Source organism: Fusarium graminearum, chromosome 3 (assembly GCF_000240135.3).
Source record: "Fusarium graminearum PH-1 chromosome 3, whole genome shotgun sequence".
Taxonomy (NCBI): domain Eukaryota; kingdom Fungi; phylum Ascomycota; class Sordariomycetes; order Hypocreales; family Nectriaceae; genus Fusarium; species Fusarium graminearum.
In genome coordinates this window covers 7,572,499-7,589,716 of record NC_026476.1, presented here as the reverse complement: position 1 = coordinate 7,589,716, position 17,218 = coordinate 7,572,499, and the positions used below count along the sequence as shown (strand labels likewise).

Below are 17,218 nucleotides of genomic sequence, written 5' to 3'. Positions count from 1 at the left end.
GATCGTCAGTTCTTCGAACGGATGTTGAGATACCGGAAACACTCCGCTATTCGAGTCACTCAAGTGGAGCACTATCAATGGCAAAGTCCACTATAAATAGTTGCGGTGGATGCATCCGCAAGTAAGCGAAGAACTATCAATGGCTGGAACAGAGAAATAAAAGTACCCGCTTGGACGTCACGAATAGCAGAGTTTTTAAAGGGGATAACGTATCATGACATGAGCCGCCGCCTCCATCTCGAGAACTCACGACCCTTTTCAACCACTAACAGCCATGGATCAAAACACGCAACCAACGACTGAGAGTCGAGATGATTTAGGAAACACACCTCCAAAATGGAAGAATGGCGGCTATGAGGACGACTCTAGCCATGATGCCGTCTTCGGCGAAATCTCCAGCGAGGGTCCTGACTACCGGAGCGTGAGTACGACCCCCCCCCAATCATCATCGAGTTGGACGAGCTAACAGTATCTGAAGGTCGGATTGGTCGGTACTGCTGGATTGATGATGAAGACACAAATTGGCCTCGGTGTGCTCTCGATTCCAGCAACATTTGACGCTCTCGGTTTGATACCAGGTGTCTTGTGTCTTATCGCCATCGGCCTCATCACGACCTGGTCTGACTGTGTTATTGGCGTCTTCAAGCTTCGTCACAGACATGTCTATGCTATTGACGATGCAGGCGCCATGATGTTTGGTCGGGCTGGTGGAGAATTCTTTGGATTCATCATGTGGCTGAGTAAGTACTTATTCTCACTGACAATGTCGTTACAAGTCAAATTGCTGACAGTCCCAGACTGGGTTTTTGTCTCTGGCGCTGGCATGTTAAGTTTATCCATCGCCCTCAATGCCGTGTCGTCACACGGCGCATGCACAGCAATCTTCATTGGTATCGCCGCTATACTTGGATTTGGACTATCCAGCATCAGAACGTTGGGCAAGATGAGTTGGTTAGCATGGGTTGGAGTTGTCAGTATTGTGATTGCGGGTAAGTTTGCCTCTTCCCTTGATTCTGATGACGCGTCAACTAACGCCCTCAGTTCTCATGGTTACTATCGCCACAGGAGTACAAGACAGACCCGACGCAGCCCCTCAAGAAGGTACCTGGGTCTCCGACTACGAGCTCTTCAAAACCCCGACTTTTGTGCAGGCTGTATCAGCCGTCTGTGCATACGTTTCCGCTTATGGTGGTACTCCGGGCTTCTTTGCCATCGTAGCCGAGATGCGCAAACCGGAGCAGTACAACACAGCCGTGGCTATCTGCCAGTCGATTGTCACTGCCCTGTATGTCACAGTTGGCATAGTTATGTACTACTTCTGCGGCTCTTATGTGTCGTCTCCAGCACTTGGGTCCGCTGGTGTAGTCATCAAGAAGGCGAGTTATGGCGTCGCCATCCCAGGATTGATTGTCAGCATTACCCTGGTGTCACATGTAAGAACAAGCATCTCCCTCAATTCATTTCCTAAGCTAACATGATGCAGTTACCTGCCAAGTACATGCTTGTACGATTCCTACGAAACACTAAGCACCTCACCTCCAACTCGGCGATCCATTGGGCAACTTGGTTAGGCTGCACGTTCTGCGTAACCATCATCGCGTACATCATCGCAAGCGCAATTCCCATCTTTTATGCCCTTGTCTCTTTAATCGGAGCTCTTTTGGGTAGTCTCTTATCATTCCACGCAATGGGATTCATGTGGTTCTATGACAATTGGGAAAAGCGCAGTTCATCTCCCAGATGGTTGCTAGCTTGTGGCTGGAGTATTTTTGTGATCGCTGCTGGCACAGTGCTGATGGTTGCTGGAACCTACGGATCGATTCTGGATATCATCAAAGCTTACAAGGCGACTGGAGGCGCGGGTGCGTGGTCGTGTGCTGACAACTCCAATTCAACATAGATGGAGGCTGGAAATTATTGGAGAAACTTAGCTAGTGTTTATTGCAATTGAAGTGTTTGACAGATAATACCGTACATTTCCATGAATTCGAACATTAGTAGTGCTGTGAGAAAGGGACAGATGCTTGAATAGCTCAATAACAGCCTTCTTTTTATTTAACGTCTAAGTTACATGAGACGTGGAAGTTATTGCTGCAGCAAAGACTAATAATATACAGTGCAAGCAATAGACTTGTTATAGCTGGAGACCTTGATGGGATCTTCAATACCGGGAGTCAACCACTCGCTATCAGTACCGAGATGATAGTAGCAGAGTCCTCGGTCGACTGACACCCCCAAGTCATGGCACTGACACTGTTTCTAAACTTCTTGCAAAGGTATTGTAACGTAATACCTTTTCTCTTCACAGATAAATCCTTCTTCTGCGCACTCAAGCTTATCTTCAGATCCTTCATATCGCCCTTACTAGTCATGTTATGTGATGGGTTAACAAATAACAAAGCTTCATGCCCAACAGCCCGATTCCGGCCACTCTCAAGCATTGTTAAAATCGGATCAGATTAGATTAGATTGATTAACTGTCGTATCTTACTGTCCTTCGATCAAGTTGGTTGCTTGAGCCAATACCCTAGATAATCTTATTGACGTATGCAGTGGATCCGACGGTGCCGTATTACCGTGAGCTGAACCTCTCCTAGTTCGACAATGGCTTTATAATTGGAACCTGTTGGTTAGAGATTCCACTTTTGAATGCCGATCCTGCCGAGTTGAATGCAAAAGACCCAATAATGATCGGGACCAACGGACAGACATGATCTTATCTGATGCGTTTTTTTGTGATGCCATCCACCGACGTCGGAAACGTACAGGGCTTTATGAGGGCTCGTGTCCCGGTCTTAGTGTAAACTTGTCTGTCCTTCTTTCTTAGACGTTTATACCATTGCAGCCCTTGCCTGTCTCGACTCTCTTTTTGTGTATCTGTGTACTTCACGATGGGTGTCTTTAATCGTTTGCGGCCTCGTGTTGGCTCTAGTAAGACCTCTGACGTCGACGCGACTGAGATGACAACTACCACGGACCAAGAAAAGAACGGACAGTCACCAGAAGATGGAGTAAACCCTGTTGCTGGTGACAACCTACCATCTGAGGATGTCACTGAAGGTGTGAGAAACATGGAAGCCATCACACTTGTATGGACCAAGAAGTCTCTCATCTCGCTCTTCATCTGCATCTGGTTCGTCTACCTTCTTAACGCGTTCCAGAGCTCAACTGTCGGTAACTTGGTACCCTATGTTACAAGTTCATGGGGTGCTCACTCCCTTCTCAACGTCATCGATGTCGTCGCGAGTTCAATGACTGCTGCTGTTTTCATTCCTCTGGCGAAGCTTCTGGATCTTTGGGGACGTGCTGAAGGATACCTTCTCATGGTTGCCTTTGCTGAGTTAGGTCTCATATTAATGGCCACCAGCACAAACCTTCCCATCTATTGTGCTGCCAATGTATGTGGCAAAGACTTGTTTGCTGAATGACTCAGAAACACTAATCGAAATGATAGGTCTTCTATCAAGTTGGTTTCACAGGCTTAATCTACAGCATCGATGTCATAACCGCCGACGCGACCAACCTCAAAAATCGAGCCCTAGCCTACGCATTCACATCCTCTCCATATATGATCTCTGCATTCGCAGGATCGTACGCTTCCCAGGAAATGCTTAACGACATTGGCTGGCCTTGGGGCTTCGGTACCTTTGCTTTCCTGACACCAGTCATTTGTGCTCCTCTGTATATTCTTCTCAAAGTCAACTTGCACAAGGCGAAGAAGAATATTCTCCCAAGGGAGGCCAGTGGCCGGACTTTTAAAGAGAGTGTCTGGCACTACCTTGTTGAGTTTGACGGTAAGTGCATCACACTTGGCAAATTATTTCGTCGCTAAGTTTTAAATCTTAAGTTATCGGTGTCTTTCTCTTCGCAGTCGGCTTGGTTGTGTTCCTTCTTCCATTCACCATCGCAGCGACAGCCCCCAACGGCTGGGCAACGGGTTACATCATTGCTATGATTGTAGTTGGTTTCGTCCTCCTTGTTGGCTTCGCCATCAACGAAGTATACATCGCACCAGTTCCGTTCCTCAAATTCCACTTCTTGACCGACCGAACACTAGTAGGCGCATGTTTACTCGATCTGACGTATCAGATTTCGTACTATTGCTGGAACAACTACTTTACGTCTTTCCTTCAAGTCGTCAACTATCTCTCAGTATCTGAAGCTGGCTATGTCAATAACACCTTCAATGTGGTGTCTGGGTTCCTTTTGTTCCTCGTCGGATGGAGTATCCGGAAGACTGGCTACTTTAAATGGCTTCTCTGGATTGGCGTGCCACTTTACATCTTTGCCCAAGGACTAATGATCTACTTCCGAAGTCCGACAGGATATGTTGGCTATCTTGTTATGACACAGATCTTCATTTCAATTGGCGGTAGTGTCTTCACCATCTGCATGCAACTCGCAGTCTTGGCGGCCGTCGACCATCAACATGTTGCCGCAGCATTGGCGATGCTGAGCGTAACCGGTACAGCAGGTGATAGTATTGGCTACACCATTTCTGGAGCGATCTGGACAAACACGTTTGAGAAGGCCTTACGCAAGTACTTACCCGCCAGTGCACTTGACGATCTTGTATCTATTTATGGTAATCTCGATACTCAGTTGAGTTATGCCAAGGGAACACCCGAACGTATCGGCATTCAGAAAGCGTATGGATATGCTCAAACGAGGATGTTAGCCGCCGGAACAGCGATTATGGCTTTGTCGTTTGTTTGGGTTGCGCTTATCAGAAACTTAAAGGTGTCGGAGATGAAACAGACAAAAGGAAACGTCTTCTAGAGGAATGTTCTGTATATATGGAACTATTCATGTTCCATGGATGGTTCCCAACTAGCGACACACTCTTAGCGGCCAGACAGACAGGTTTGGGTGATACTCAGAAACGTTAAATAGTTAAATGGCTACGCCGTTTTTTGTCGGATGGCGAATCCGCATTCCAATATACTTTGTACTAAGACAATGTCACATCCGAAGATCAGAGAAAATGCAACGTGTTTTACCCTTATTTTAATTCCCATGATCATAGTGCCTGTTACAAAATGAGAGTCTGGTCGATGGGAAAGCTTTCGGAACCGTCCATTGGCATTAGGGCGGAAATTACAACAGACCCCTTGCTTTACGGCCAGGTGAAACAAATGTCTGCCGATCCAACCTGGGAATTCGGCGATTGAGTTGTGGCTGGCTGACAAGCACAGTTGGTAGTGAGCAACATGCAAGGGATTACATAACGTTAGCAATCCAGGATACCGACAAGAGCAAACGAGTAAATGTGCAGACGCTTCCAACAAGAAAATCTGACATTCTGCTCAAGATTGCAATTCATATATGATTGCGCATCTCTGTATCGTCCCTCCTCGTCTGTCAGAATGACTTATTACGGTAACCAAGAGTGCAGCCTGTGCGAAGTCCTGTCTACCAACAGAGACAATTGTCTCAACCTCAAGTCGAAGTGAGTCAATGGAAGATATTTCGGCCTTTGTAGCCAGTTAATGGTGTCGGACGGGTAGTCTTGTCATTTCAACTGCAAGCCTCGCGTAACCGCCACCAACACTTTGCATATCTAGATTACAAACACTTTGGACTCAAGACGTTTAACATCAGGTCACTATCCGAACCTGATAAGATGTCTCCTGCTGTAACATTCTATTACGTTTTTGCGCAAAAATGAAGTCCCAGTTCGCAGCGCTCGCGTTGCTCGGAAGCGTCTTTGCCTCTCCCTCTGATATCCTGGATGTTGAGGTTGCGAACCTGAATCACGCAACTTACTGCATCACCTACGAGTCGACATACCTTGTTCCGGTGTCCTTTGGCACGAATTACTCAGAAAGCGGTTCTTCCACGATAGAAGGGTCGGAATCTTTATCCTCGGGCTCAGCGAGTCTCCCGCTCTTGACTACAGCAGACGAAGTGGCCACAACAGTTTCTGCCACAGATACTAAGCAACCCTCATCGCCTACTGACACTACTGCAGAGCCGCCCACCCTTGTACCGACTGGCCAGCGTGTCATTTTCCTTGTCACACCTTCTGGTGAACTCACGAAGCGTGACGTTGGGGGCTTCGTCGGTCAAGGCCATCCCGATGTCTGCACCTTCGCTACTGTCTTCACCCTTGGACAAGGTCGCCTATTTGAAGGAGACTTTCCTATCTCGTACTCAGGAGAGGGTTTCCAGGAGCTTCATTCCTCCTCCTCACTTGGTGCAAGCGCCATAACTACTACCTTCAGTAGTGAAGGTGGTGTCCTCGCGTTCTCAAATCCCTCTTTACCAGGCGGAAAAGCTTCTTTCTGTCAAACCCTTTCGGATGGCCAAGTCTACATTACATACAACTCGAGACCATCTGGATGCGTTCTTGTCACGCTAACTGTCTATGGCGGTGAGTATCTTTCTATATCTTTATACATATTTACCACTGCTTACAACCTCCGTAGTTGAACGATGCATCGACGATAAGATTGATGGCCCAGACACCACGACCAATGGTTTTACACAGTCCGACGGTGGAGATGTCACAATCAGTCCTTCCACCGAGCCCAACGCCTCAACCGGTCCCGAAACGGAAGTCCCGGTGATAAGCGAAAGCAATGGTCCATACAATACAGATGATCCCACCATCGGGAGGACATCAGATGGAGGCGGCATCGCGTTTCCTACTCTATCGGTCGTGTCTACTAGATCCTGGAGTAACCAGACTTCCCGTCCATCATCTACCCTAAAAGACCCTGACGTGCCTTCCAACACCGACATAGTCCTCTCTGCTACCTCATTCGAAGATAAGACCCCCGTATCTACAGAAGACCGGAACCCCATCTCCAGCTCTGAGGATGTTTCTACTTCTGAAGGCTTTTCGGATCCAGTCACCTCCACTACATTTGCAACTGTAGATATCCCCTCATCTACTACTCTCGCGGAATCCACAATTACAGCCTCGTCAGGCGATGCTGAGAGCACTATGTCCGAGGGAAGCGAGCTGGATTCTTCTACCACTCTTATAACACCGCTGGAATCCACGACGATGGAAGCTACTAGCACCAGTGCCGAGACAACTACCACTACTCAGGAACCAGCGCTTGTCGCTCGCAGTATTACACGCAACGGCAGATTTGCTGGCTCAGACCCTAACTCGCCTGGCTCCATTGAAGGGTGGACTACTGCGGGGGAAGCTATGCTCGATAACGAAAGATGCTACAAAGATGATGGCAGCATAGACAACGGTTGCGTTATACTTTCCGTGTCGGGTGGGACAGACAATCGCCATAAGCGAGACAAGTTCTCGTCTTCTATTGAGCAATATGTGACTGGCCTGGAAATGTTTACGACTTATACAATCCAGTTCTATTACTTGATCACGGGTACTTCTAGAACTGGATCTTGTGAAATCTTCGGAACTGCCGGTATCGACGTCTTTTATACCGAGGACATTATCTTCTCGGAATCCAGTGTGCCATGGCAAAGGGGTATCGGCACTGTCACAGCGGATCTAGATAGGGCCCCTATCACCATCTCTCTGTCTTGTACTGGGGGTGGTAGTGCAGTCGTTCGTGTGGACTCAGTGTTTGCTTCAAATGAGGTTACGCCTGATAATATCTATGAGTATGAGTTGGACTATGGGAGTGAGGGCAATTGACGGGCATGGCTGGGTTAGGGCTTTGTCTTGTCATTTAAGGTTTCGGTTGTTCACATACGCACATTGTGCCTTGTCTCCTTCAATTCTTTAGAGTGGTCAACCGTGTTCTCGAGTACAGGGCTGTACGTTTCCATAGTTTTATGTCCGATTTATTCTATGTACTCCCCAGTGGTTATCACCAGTATGTCAAATTCCTTCTCCTCGTATTCATTTGCGAGATTATTAAGTGCTGCTCCCTTGGCAAACTTTGCGCACAAGCCATATGACACACCCAGCTGCTCAGTCAACCCTTCTTGTTGAAGTAGTGATGCATTTTCCTGGCTGAGTTTCAACGCTTCCAAGTCTGTCTTTGGGACCTCAGAAAATCTGGGCTTGTCGTTATCGGTTTTGGTATCTTGGTAAATGTCCAGAATACCTCTGATCTGTCCAATTCTACGCCTTCGCTCGTCGTGTTGTGCGGCATCAGGTCCCTCACATGCGAAACAACTGCAATGGAATCCCCAGTTGGACAGCTCTTTGATCCTTGCTTGACGAGAACAAGCGACTTCGATGTATGAATTGTAAATCTCCTCATCTTGGCTGATATCTCTCACGGCGTAAACTTCCATCATGGCCGATGGCTCGTCGTAGACCCAGCATATGTTGGGCGTGCATGAGTGATTCATTCGGCAGAACTCGGTAAAGAGGCCACATTCAAGCCCCCCGGCAGTGATGCTTGCAGCGTTGGTGTAAAACTTTGCCAGAACAAGACTGCAGTCCATATCGGTTCCGGGACATAGCTGGCCTTTAAGAAACGAAAACTCTGTGAGCTTCTTGGGGTTATGGTATAAACTGAAGAGCTTTGTCTTTTGATCGGTACTCAACCGTGATGCTTGTTCAATGACGCATCTGTACTCAGCGTTTGCCCTTGTTTCAGCTTGCGATATAGTCAAGAGGGCTTTCTCGTGGATGATGCGCGTGCCTGCTTTGATGGGTTCAATAGCAAACAATCCATGCCCACCGGCAATCTTTCTCATCTGATAGAGGCATCTTGCTTCTTCCATTAGAGAGAATTTGTTGACAGGATCGTTTGAGGTGTTTCTGTGGATAGCGACATGATTGAAACTCTCTTTTTGACAGGTCACGTTTCACAGTCGAAACCCAATGAGAGACCTTCGATAAGAATGATAAGCAGAGCCACGAGAAGTAAAAGTATAGGGTAGTCCAGGTCAAATACTGTTCCATAATCTTGATGATTTAAGTTTTCTGTCAGTTATAAGAATTCACGATTCATCTTCTTGTGGCACTTCCAAACTTCCCTCGTCCACCAACACCCAACACCCAACAGTCGACATCAACTCAACCCACTACCATGGCCATCACCTTTTTCAGCCTCCCCGGCGAGCTACGCGACAGGGTTTACCGTCACTACTTTGAAGTCGATGGTGGATATGTTCATGATGCCGAATCAGACACACTCAAGACTGTTGACAATCGCCCCATCAATCTCTCCCTTCTCTACACCTGTCGCGACATCGCTGGCGAGGCAAAACATCTTCCCCTGCTCGTCAATCCCATTCATTCAAGACTCTCTATAGGCCCGAATTGAATGACCTGGCTGGATGCTTCAATATTGTCTCTTCTACATACCATCTTCTCAAGTCGGAATTAACACTTCTTCTAGCACATTCGGGTGCCATGACTCCAGAAGTACGAACTCAGCTCGCCTTAAAGTTTCCAAACTTCAGCTCGCGACTTGATTTTACTCTGCCAATGTATGAGAATGAAAACAGGCGCCTCAGGCACGGACCGCCTTCCAACCGAGACCTTTCGTATTTAGATGACGAGGCCGATCCGGACCCCGACTTTATCTACATGATGAGGTCTTACATGTGCTACGAGACACAGAATGTTCTTGCCTCCAAGGCCAATATTTGGTACTTATCGTCCAACTACTACCGCGGCTTTTCCCGGTTCAATGGCCCGCCCCTGGCGGACACTTCATTTTGGTGATCCAAAGGCTTCTGGGAGGCTGAAGGATCGTTGTCGTTCGCCTTGCAACTTATGGCGACGCACAAACCTACTATTTTCAACCAGCAAATCTATGAAACTTTCCCACATTGGATCTGGAGCTTTCCTCCAGATAAGTTTTTGAACTTGCGGTTCGAACACTGGGAAATTCCCTCGCCAGTCAAAGTCAAACACGCAATGAAACTCTTGGCAATTGGCGATATCTGGCACTTGCCTAGCGTGTGGCATGAAGCAAGGCCCTGTTGCAGCGCAGACGATGGTGATTATCTGAGTGCTGTTCACAGAGCCCATCGACATCATCCCGTCGTCTCCAGTGTTCGCTGCCGGGAAAAGATCCGGTTCTCAGCTGTCGCCAACGCCATCCGATTTCTTGAGTCACGTCTCTCCCCAAAACAACGGTTCGACATTCGAAGTCTCATCCTCCATGAAGACCTGCCATCCGTTAACCAGCCGTCTGCTCATGCTCAGGGACTGGCCCCCTTTTACCGAGAGAATCCTCACCTACGAATCGAACGCCGCGTCAACCTGATGGGTTGTGTAAACGCCACCCTCGCATCTCCTTCCTGCGTAGCAAACCACTTTCAATTTCCCGATGATCAACCTGAAAGGCTGAGGCCATTTTCGCACGAGCCAAGACGCAGAATTACCCAATGGCTACTAGATGCACTCGCTGTGACCGAAGTTGGTATTCCCGCCGATGCCTACACACTGGTCCTACAGGCAGGCTCTTATCAAGACTACTTCACGGATCAGTTTCAGCGACAAATTCATCGGGAGATTGCATGGCATAAAGCCTTCAAGGTGCTGAACCAGGACTGTCCTTTCAATGGGCCAGTTCACAAACTTCATCAAGACGTTCAATTGACTATGATAGACCCACAAGAGGTTGACGCCGTCGAGACCCTGCTGAACGGAACCTCACCGATCCTGCGCGCTGATTTCAACATTGGTGTTGCACAGGAGTATGATAGCATTATCAACGACACGGGGCATCTCCATGTGGGGGATTGGAAGTTCAAAAAGTACTGTACTTTGAGCGATTCCTTTGAACGGCCGACACATGAAGTAGACTACCGAACCAGGCTATCACAAAATTTCGAGATCCAGACTGACTGAGTGCGAACGTCAATGTTCCTACAACTAGGGTGGCGAAAGCAGGAAATTTGAACGTCAACACTCCATGTATCTTGGTGAGTACTGCAATACCCTTCTCTGGACGTACCCTTCACTAATGGGCCCAACACATTTGCCTAGACTGCCCGCAAATGGAGTTGTAGGGCGACGGTCGACTTGAGGAAATGGGCACAGGCTACTACTACTATCGTTATTAAAACATGTAGTCTAGCTTTTTGTACTTCAGGTTAAATGTTAGGCTAGGATGTGGTAATATAATCTTTCTGTGTTCCCGAGAAAAAAGCTTGCTTCTCCCCATTGACTGCGTTCTGTGAAGAGATGATACATATATATATAGAAACAATGTTTCTAATGCCAGATTCGTGTTCCAAGCTTCAATCGGAATTAAACTCCCATCAACACAATAGTGTTATATAGCGTTAAAACGTGTTTTATTCCATCTTGCACACGGAAGTAAGATGAATTGCAGACACCTGCAGTAGGCCGCTGAACTGGATATTTCAGGACCACAATATGGAGCTTCTGTTGTGCGAGAATAAGGTTGCTTTTGTGCCCTACTTTCTATGACTCTTGACGCAGGGAAGCGAATGGCAATATTGCCATTAAAGCTGTACCAACTACCAAATGGAGCTGAAGACAGCGCGAGGTTACCCAAGGCGCTGGCTGGCCTTGTCCTGTTGGATTTTAGAATATCAATTACCTTTTTTTTTCTCGCCCAAAACCGTCTTTCAGCTCATGAATTGTGAACACACTGGAAATACTAAGATGTGAGCTATATGCGTCTACTAGCACCAGTTTATATCTAATTGTACCGTTCTAAACCGGCGATGAACTGGTATCTTGGTGACTTGTAGCTACAGTGGTATCGTGGTTCCCGCAACATTTCCAGATGGCGGATGACTTGCATGGCAAAAGCAAATTTTACGGAATATAATGTGCATCAATTTTTATCATGACCAGATCTCATCCGCTATCTCTTCAAACAGGCTCGCTGCCCAAATGGTATCGTAGTCAAAGAAGGGCCGTGAAATTGTACAGGGTCCTTGATTCTGAACAGCCATCTGGTACTGCGCTGTTCCACCAACACTTGTGTCTGTCCTAGATGCCATCGCCTGTTCGCCAAGTTCCATCACTGCCGGCGTGTCAGTGACACCTTCGGAAGCCCTTCGCTTCCGTGGCCGATGGAGTGTAATAGCAGAAAGCCTGTGCATTGGGCTAGCTGAGAATAGCTTGATCGCAGAGCCTCGGAGAAGCCAAGACGGAATGTCAGTGGAGTTGGGTGGCCTTCCGGTGATGAGAGCATAGTCGAGCGACAGTCGAAGTTTCATGTAGTTGCGCGTGACAAATAAGTCATCCCAGTATCCTGTCAAATCCCTTGGCGTCATTGAATCTTCAGTCGCGGGGCTCTCAGACTCGGTTGGTCTTGAGCGAAGTGGTAATTGCAGTGGTGTTGACTGAACGATTTGTGTAATCATCCTACTAATATCCACAGCACCTTCAAAGCGTTGACTACACAAGTGCATAGCTTGAGCATGATATTTCGTTAACACTTCCTCATGGCCGCTTCCACGATCTCGTGGTGACATTATCTCATCGAGAGAGCTGAGCATGAGGGGAAAGGCAATGTATGCAATCCTGCGATCATGTTCAGTTGTCATTCATATGAGAAATAGTTCCTACTTACGCTGAAATTGGTAGATGCTGAGTTAGTCCCTCTTGGACGATGAATCTGACCAATTTTGTTGTCTCAGTGGTTGCGCTATTGATGCCTTTGCCGATGCCTCGTAGCACAGAGTCGTCAAGTATTGACACGCCTTTCTGTCGCTGTTCGATCATCATCGCTTCGTGATTTCCCAACGCTATTTGAGCAGCACTAAGTAAAAATTAGTATCTCAATTGCAGCTCGGTTTGGAGTACTCACTAGGCATATATGTATATCACACTCGAAATGAGGGTAGTGGAGCGATGTACATCTGGCCTACTCAGAAACGGCTTCACGACCTGCTCGGCTTCATTTCTCCATTTATCCAGGTCTGTCTGAGCCGTTCGTATCCTCGCCAAAGTTCTGTCAAAGTTATCAAGTGAGTATGTCAAGTCGAAAGCGTTAGGGCCATAACATATGGACAACGTCTCTGTCAGGATGATAGCCAGACGGCATTGGAAAGTGAGGACATCTGCTAGGTGTCTCTTGGTGCGACAGTCGTAAACGGAAGAGGAATCCAGTTCGTCTGCAAGATCATGTGCGGTGACAGGCTCAATGTCAGTATTGAAACTGGAAGATGTGATCTGAAGCGGCTTGCGCAGCCCCAGGGTGACTACTCTGTCCCTCCAGAACAACGACCACCAGAGCATTTTTCTTTTCTTCTTATGCTCCGCACTAGCACCTGGAGCCTGGAAGTTGTGCGCTTGGGCGACTATCGCGTTTTGTATGCCGATTGCAAGCCAGGTGCTTCCGGCATGTGGTTCGACGGATGAGAATTGAAAGGTGAGAAGGAGAGCTGCTTGGGCTTTAGTAAACGCGTCAGTTTCCACTCCGAGATCAAAGAGTAGCTTCAGTGGGTGATATTGTCAGCTTGAGCATGGAACCCTTGGTGGTGTACATACCTTTGCCCGCCGGTAGAAGATACTCCTCGCGACTTTGACGTTTGTGTACCCTGCATTTTTAAGTACGGCTGAAGAAACAAACTGCATCACCCATCAGCTATCCGTAAGCCAAGTCGTTTCATTGAGTAGGCTAACCGAAGATGCTGAGAATAACATGGCTTGAAACACAAGTAGCGGCATTGTCTTCTTTGTCGCACTAGCGGTATCTCGGTCGAGATACATATCCCAAAAGTCTTTTTCATTGATGAGAGGGTAGTACGGGTGTAGGTACAGGAAATATTGGTAGATGAATTCTTCTTGGATGCTTCGCGATGGAAGATGAAAGCATCTGTTATGTCTCAAGAAGTCGACATCTTCTTGGGGAAGACAGTGGGCGTCTTTAAGTGTTAAGAAGGACTGTGTTGAATAGAATACTTCAAATTGAGTGAATTGTGATGAAGGTCTCTCCATATTGGGCTTGAATGGTTTATTCACACCTAGTCGGTGGGAGTGAGCTACAATGTAAAGTGTAATGGATGATTGTGACGAATATGGCCAGTGGTAATCAACAACCCGATGCCATGGACAAATGAGCCGTCCCCGCATTTTCAATGCCGAGAACCAGTTGAGAACCAGTCTGGATACCGATCGGCTACAAGGAAGCAACCAAGCGGGTTACATAAAAACCGATACTGATTTAGTGGTCGACATAAATGTTAGATCGTTTTTAGTGCTGATATAGCCTAAAAGTGGTCTAATTATTTAATCTAAGCTGCTTCAAGTCCCTATTTTTTTGCTACCCACCTGGCAACACACGAGTCAAGGTTCACTCTAACCGAGATAAGAACTAGTCAGCACCAGCCCTCCATGTGCTGAAAGATTGTGAAGACACGCAACAAGGCCTGTTGGGGACTCGCAGCCAAGAGCGATCAATTTGGCTGCAGTTTAGGCTGTTACTTTGGCTTCCTCTCTTCGAATACATGCAGCCATCGTTTCGTGGTATCATTGACCCGAGACCACCCTTGTTCGACTTCTTTGACAACCCCGCAAGGATGATCTTGCATCAATTCGAGAAATGTGACGCTCCGACTTTCTACATTCGTCCACAGTCTGTCTGTGCTTATGATTGTTGCGCGTATAATGACTTGCATACTTAAATCATGGCAATGGCCATAAGGTCGACCTTGTTCCTGAACAGGATCTCCAAGTTCATTACAGTTCCAGCATCCAAAAACATCTAAGCTCGACACCAGATCAAGGCTATATATAGCTCTGCCAACATGAAGCTTCTTTCTACAGTCGTCTTGGCTTTGTCTTGTGGCCTCGTCCACTCAAGCCCTACATCGAGGGCAGCGAAGCCACCACGATTCTTCCTCATTGGTGATTCCACAGTCGCTGTCAACGGCGGTTGGGGCGACGGACTCCTCTCATACCTCAAAGCCCCTACTGAAGGCGACAACAGAGGTGTCAGTGGTTCTACAACTGTGTCTTGGAAATTCAGCGGCCGCTGGGATACACTCATTCGAGACATCAGCTCTGCCAAGGGTGACTTTGAACCCGTGGTCACGATCCAGTTTGGCCACAACGACCAAAAGGTGATGCAGTTGGACGAGTTTCATTCTAATCTAATCAACATTGGTAACGATATTAAGAAAGCCGGAGGGACACCAGTAGGTTGACCAACTGACATCTCAAATGCGATTCCAGCTAAGCTTTAACTAGATTTTCATCACATCATTAACACGTCGCACATTCTCGGGTGGACAAGTTGTCGAAAACTTGAAGGACTGGGCTGCCGAAACAATCGCTGCTGCTGGAGATGTTGGCGCAGAGTATCTTGAGCTTAACAAAGCAAGCACAGACTATGTCAACGCAATCGGGGCGCAGAACGCTGACTCTTACAACTGGGGCCCCGGCGACAGAACGCATCTGAATCCTTCTGGCGAGATCGTGTTTGGACGCATGGTTCTGGATTTGTTACTGGAGAAGCGCGGGGACTTTGCCGTCTACTTTAATTCGGACGAGGCGCTTAGTGAAAAGATCAAGAAGGGGGAGTATGCGACTGGAGGAGAATGATCTTAAAGGCTAGAAGAATATTTGTCAATTTCCTATCATATCAAGAGAGGATGTGTTGGAGTCCGAAAATACATGCTAGCATCTAGATTCGAGCATGACTTCAGTAAATGTATATAACTCATCTTGGCAGTTCAATCCTCGAAAGATCTATTTAGCTGATATAATTGCCCGACCATTCCCATCAATCCCAAGGCCTTTGAACACATTGGTCAGAATCTTCGTAATGAACCTTTCCACAAACCCCCCGTCATGATACTGAGTGTTGAAAACACTGGACAACTCGATCTGACCATCCCATGAAGCAAGGAACAATGCTACCCCAGCACTAATAGGCTGACTAGCAACCCATACTTTTGTAAGCTCAATGACACCATCGGAGCCACCTACTATGGTGGCCAAGTTGCCGATTGAGGAGAGAGCAACAGGGCAAAATGGTGACTTTTGAACAGCCCATGGGTCCACGCCGGGTGGAGGTGACAGAGTCTGGAATACCTGTGGAGCGAACAAAGCCTGTTCATGCGTATTATTTGACAAGTCTGACTTCAACTGTTGATAGGGATCCCGGACTTTAATAGCTAGTTCTGATAAGGCATCGACTTCAGTATCATCGTCAGCTGAGCCTGGTACTTTGACGTCGATACCCAGTGCTTGTGAAGACACGGCATGGTATGCAGCTGCTGCATGGTCGGGGCTGTTAAAAGGTTCGTGACAGTAAGGACGAATGTTGATCATGGGTCTATCGATGTACCGAGCAGTGTAGGTCTTGTCTTGTCGAGGTTGGAGATCGCCAAGAGCCGTGGTCAAAGCAGCAATAAAGATATGTGTCAGGCTGACTCCAAGAGCAATGTTCTTACACCCGACTAAAATCTGGCTTGATACTTCTCGAGAGACTGAGACAGCAATACGTTTCATATCTGGTGCACTGTTATGAGAAGCACTCGTTGGTAGGCCCATCAAACATGGATGATTGCAAACATTTCCATTGGTGGTCTGCAACTCCTGGAACCGCTTCGTTTGAGCCTCCGACAATGATTCGGGGATAGACGCCACAACTCTCAAAGAAGGGGAAAGTCGTGTACCAAGGTCAGTGTCGGGCAGAGGGTATTTGAACTCTATGGCCTTTCCATATGACTTGGTAGCGTGAACGAAGAGTTGACCGAGTAATTGAAGGACACCAACACCATCAGTGATATCATGAGGGCATCGAAGGAACACTGTTTGATGTGCCTCCAATCCAGAATGTACAACGTACACCGTTGGCATATGGAAAGAAGGTGCACAGTTGTTGAACCAGGAGAGTGCAATCTCATCAGTGTCAATGATCTTGAAGGTCGAGTTGAGCCAGGACTCGACATAATCACCAGTCTGAAAGGGTCTGTACATCCGTTCCCATGCGTCAGGTTGGTCGCTACCTTCAATACGAGACCCCAAGGTCGGATGTCTGTAGCGCAGGAAGTTCCAAGCATTCCGCAAGGCACTTTCCACATTGAAATACGGGTTCACGTTGTTATCCTTGACTTGGAACGAGGCGCATGCTGTGATGTGATAACAGCCATGTTCTGGTTTCGTGTAAAGGCGATAGAATTGCTCATACTCGTCGATACTCCGATGCCAGAAGCCTGTACTTGACTCTTTCCACTGGTATCGAGTTCCTTTGGACATTTTGCAAATGAAGTGAAAGGAATAGAGGATCTTGTGGCAACACAGGTGTAGGTTGATGGGAGGAGACGCGACCGTGAATTACGACTCTCGTCAAGTAAACTACGCGTAATCACGTGGAGAGAATACATT

At 47.4% G+C, this 17,218-nt stretch overlaps 9 protein-coding genes across 9 annotated transcripts; 5 read left to right on the top strand and 4 right to left on the bottom strand.

Moving 5' to 3' along the window:
• Window positions 1-274: 274 nt before the first annotated feature.
• Window positions 275-1,900, top strand: FGSG_11274 (uncharacterized protein; the record flags this gene model as incomplete). Its single annotated transcript, XM_011327671.1, has 5 exons — window positions 275-421; window positions 515-740; window positions 792-989; window positions 1,042-1,433; window positions 1,484-1,900. 5 exons carry the CDS (start codon window positions 275-277, stop codon window positions 1,898-1,900), a joined length of 1,380 nt encoding a protein of 459 aa, XP_011325973.1.
• Window positions 1,901-2,103: 203 nt separating this feature from the next.
• Window positions 2,104-2,441, bottom strand: FGSG_13995 (uncharacterized protein; the record flags this gene model as incomplete). Its single annotated transcript, XM_011327670.1, is given in 2 exon segments — window positions 2,104-2,225; window positions 2,231-2,441. Coding segments are annotated over 2 exon segments (333 nt in total).
• A 450-nt stretch (window positions 2,442-2,891) lies between these two features.
• Window positions 2,892-4,779, top strand: FGSG_11275 (siderophore iron transporter mirB; the record flags this gene model as incomplete). Its single annotated transcript, XM_011327669.1, has 3 exons — window positions 2,892-3,398; window positions 3,455-3,794; window positions 3,848-4,779. The coding sequence occupies 3 exons, from the start codon at window positions 2,892-2,894 to the stop codon at window positions 4,777-4,779; spliced, it is 1,779 nt and encodes a 592-aa protein (XP_011325971.1).
• An 885-nt stretch (window positions 4,780-5,664) lies between these two features.
• On the top strand, window positions 5,665-7,624 carry FGSG_11276 (uncharacterized protein; the record flags this gene model as incomplete). The annotated part of the gene is made up of 2 exons (XM_011327668.1): window positions 5,665-6,373; window positions 6,429-7,624. 2 exons carry the CDS (start codon window positions 5,665-5,667, stop codon window positions 7,622-7,624), a joined length of 1,905 nt encoding a protein of 634 aa, XP_011325970.1.
• Window positions 7,625-7,773: 149 nt separating this feature from the next.
• On the bottom strand, window positions 7,774-8,667 carry FGSG_11277 (uncharacterized protein; the record flags this gene model as incomplete). The annotated part of the gene is made up of 1 exon (XM_011327667.1): window positions 7,774-8,667. The coding sequence occupies one exon, from the start codon at window positions 8,665-8,667 to the stop codon at window positions 7,774-7,776; it is 894 nt and encodes a 297-aa protein (XP_011325969.1).
• A 1,000-nt stretch (window positions 8,668-9,667) lies between these two features.
• Window positions 9,668-10,750, top strand: FGSG_11278 (uncharacterized protein; the record flags this gene model as incomplete). The annotated part of the gene is made up of 1 exon (XM_011327666.1): window positions 9,668-10,750. One exon carries the CDS (start codon window positions 9,668-9,670, stop codon window positions 10,748-10,750), a length of 1,083 nt encoding a protein of 360 aa, XP_011325968.1.
• Window positions 10,751-11,718: 968 nt separating this feature from the next.
• On the bottom strand, window positions 11,719-13,120 carry FGSG_11279 (uncharacterized protein; the record flags this gene model as incomplete). The annotated part of the gene is made up of 3 exons (XM_011327665.1): window positions 11,719-12,403; window positions 12,453-12,641; window positions 12,690-13,120. The coding sequence occupies 3 exons, from the start codon at window positions 13,118-13,120 to the stop codon at window positions 11,719-11,721; spliced, it is 1,305 nt and encodes a 434-aa protein (XP_011325967.1).
• A 1,511-nt stretch (window positions 13,121-14,631) lies between these two features.
• On the top strand, window positions 14,632-15,427 carry FGSG_11280 (uncharacterized protein; the record flags this gene model as incomplete). The annotated part of the gene is made up of 2 exons (XM_011327664.1): window positions 14,632-15,021; window positions 15,074-15,427. 2 exons carry the CDS (start codon window positions 14,632-14,634, stop codon window positions 15,425-15,427), a joined length of 744 nt encoding a protein of 247 aa, XP_011325966.1.
• A 147-nt stretch (window positions 15,428-15,574) lies between these two features.
• Window positions 15,575-17,089, bottom strand: FGSG_11281 (uncharacterized protein; the record flags this gene model as incomplete). The annotated part of the gene is made up of 1 exon (XM_011327663.1): window positions 15,575-17,089. One exon carries the CDS (start codon window positions 17,087-17,089, stop codon window positions 15,575-15,577), a length of 1,515 nt encoding a protein of 504 aa, XP_011325965.1.
• Between the last annotated feature and the right edge of the window lie 129 nt (window positions 17,090-17,218).